Source organism: Anomaloglossus baeobatrachus, chromosome 1 (assembly GCF_048569485.1).
Source record: "Anomaloglossus baeobatrachus isolate aAnoBae1 chromosome 1, aAnoBae1.hap1, whole genome shotgun sequence".
Taxonomy (NCBI): Eukaryota; Metazoa; Chordata; class Amphibia; order Anura; family Aromobatidae; genus Anomaloglossus; species Anomaloglossus baeobatrachus.
The window spans coordinates 650,073,215-650,075,869 of NC_134353.1; the positions used below are offsets into that span (position 1 = coordinate 650,073,215).

General features: G+C 35.2%; 1 protein-coding gene across 1 annotated transcript; it reads left to right on the top strand.

The window, feature by feature from the left end:
• The first annotated feature begins 1,347 nt into the window (after positions 1-1,347).
• LOC142246564 (olfactory receptor 13G1-like) lies at positions 1,348-2,295 on the top strand. The gene has a single exon (XM_075319662.1). It carries the CDS (start codon positions 1,348-1,350, stop codon positions 2,293-2,295), a length of 948 nt encoding a protein of 315 aa, XP_075175777.1.
• The last annotated feature ends 360 nt before the right edge of the window (positions 2,296-2,655 follow it).

Sequence of the window (2,655 nt, forward strand, 5' to 3'; positions counted from 1 at the left end):
TCAGACCTTACCAACGATGCAGTAACAATACAGGTCGCAGTAGCAACCTGTATAACGATCTCAGCAGTCACTGTGACCCTGTCACACAGTGTCAAACACAGCAATGTGTCCTGCCCAGCAGGACATCACTTTTGAAGAAAATGGCCTGGACCATTCTGCAACGACTAGAGATCTCACAGCAGGGGCCTGATCGCTGGTAGGTGTCACACATAACAAGATCGCTAACGGGATCACTACTGCGTCCCGGACACCGTGACTTAGCTGCGATCTCGCTAGCGATCTCGTTATGTGTGACGGTACCTTTATGAATATAGAGGACTACCTGGCAGCAGATTTACAAGTCCTCTAGTGATAATCTACAACTGATAAAACAGTGATTTTATAAAAAAAAAAACAAAGGAAGCAGCTCAGTAAGGGATACATTAGTGGAATCAATATCTCTTTCTTTACATTATGCTGCTCTCAATTTAGGTGGCAAAAACCTGGTAAAAAAATCTCTTTTAAGGATCATTCTCATCTTCATAGATGGTTTGAGTTTGAAAGTGTTTATTCCACTTTGCTTCCTAAAACATTTCTGTGCCGTTCCCTTACTATGTACATTTTATCGATTTATCCTTTATAGCTCTTTGCCTTGGTTAGTGATCAGTGCTACACTCTCACATTGTTACTGGACAAGTACAGTGCTTACAAGCCCTTTTCTATAATTCTTGGTTTGATCAGAATCCATCCCTCGAGTTAATGAACTCCTTTTGCACTGACAACCCCATAGCTTTACCTTATTATAATCAAATGGAGTAGGAAAAACAATATATAGCAGTTTTTGGCCTGACTTTATGAAATTTCAGCTGAATATCATCCACAGTATATTTTACAATGTAAGCTTATGTATGTTTCCGGCTTCAATTTGAAGTCACAACGTGTCATTTTTAACTAAACTAGTTCTAATTTTTAAAAATTAGTTCATCTCCAGTTTGTCTAATGTTTGCCTTTGCGTTTTTGATCTGTGTCTATTAGTTTGTCTTTCAATATTGTACATTTAGGATAATAAAATAGAAAAATGTAAATAATTGGAATCATTTCTTTATTCATAGAACCTAAAGAAAATTCTTTCAAAGTGCATTGCAAGAACAATGAGCAATAAAGTCATAAGGTTCAGACATTATTACATAATATTTTGTAACTTTCTTGCATATTAAATAATTTATACTAAATCTTCATATTATTATTGTTTCTTCAGTTACATTTATGTCTACATAATTAAGTAATCAAATAATAATTAATAAAGAAAATCATTTGATTTGTATATTTATATTAGTTTCATAACAGAATAAGGAGCAATATAAAATGATGACCAATAGTTCTCTAGTTTCTGAATTTATTATATTAGGTTTGTCTACTCATCCAGAATTGGAAACCATGATTTTCATTTTGTTCTTGGTCATTTACACAGTGGCTTTGATTGGTAATTTAATTATCTTTCTTCTCTCTATTTTTGACTCTGGACTTAACACCCCCATGTACTTCTTCTTAGGATTTCTGTCATTTCTTGACATATGTTGTACGTCAGCCACTGTTCCTAAAATGCTATCAGGCTATGTAACAAAATCTAAGGTGATTTCATACTATGGATGTGTGGCTCAGTTATTCTTCTTCACTTGGCCCATGGGTATTGAGCTTTTGCTGCTTACAGTTATGGCTTATGACCGATACATTGCAATACGTAATCCATTGCGTTACGCAACCATAATCAATCGTAAAGTTTGTATCAATATAGCAATAGCTATCACAATTCTTAGTTCACTGAATTCAATGACACATACATATTGTACTTTTCGGCTTCCATACTGTGGTGATAATAAGATCAATCATTTTTTCTGTGAAATAATGCCTTTGCTGAAACTTGCATGTGGAGACACATACATAAATGAGATTGTGGTATTTACAGCCGATTTCATCCTTGGCATTTGCTGTTTTTGCCTAACCTGTATTTCATATGTCTTTATTATTAACACAATACTTAAAATACGTTCTGCTGAAGGGAAACGGAAAGCTTTGTCCACTTGTGCTTCTCACATAATAATTGTATCCATGTATTATGGGGCTGTTATTTTCACCTACATCAGACCTCGGTCTAGTCTGTCTTTAGAGAAGGATAAAATAGTGTCTGTTTTATATGCTGTAATAACACCAAGTCTGAACCCTATCATATATAGCCTAAGGAATAAAGAGGTGAAAGATGCATTCAAAAGAACTATTAAGAAACTGTTATTGCATAAGATTAAAAATATGACCTAGAACATGAGTGGCATCCTGTGACTGAGCATCGTATTCTTTTACCATATGTATGTTTGTTGTGGGTTTTTTTATTTAATATTATTTATTTTACAGGACACCTTTAGTTGGAAATATCTAGCCAGTGCTTTTAAGTGTATATAATTAATCTTACCGATGGTATCTCCTCATGCCAAGCAGAAACTTCTCTGCAGCGACGAGTAGAGATGAGCAAATTCCCCGCGGTTCGGTTCGCTGAACCAAACAAAGGGTACGTTCGCCGAACCTTTATCAAACTGAACTTCAAACCTTTATGGAACCTTTCCAAACTCCTTTGAATTCAGTGGGAGGCTAAACGTAAGTCACAGAAAACATATTTAGGGG

Bases quoted from the DNA above. Each gene is read 5' to 3' on its own strand.
- LOC142246564 (XM_075319662.1), top strand. From the start codon at position 1,348: ATGACCAATAGTTCTCTAGTTTCTGAATTTATTATATTAGGTTTGTCT.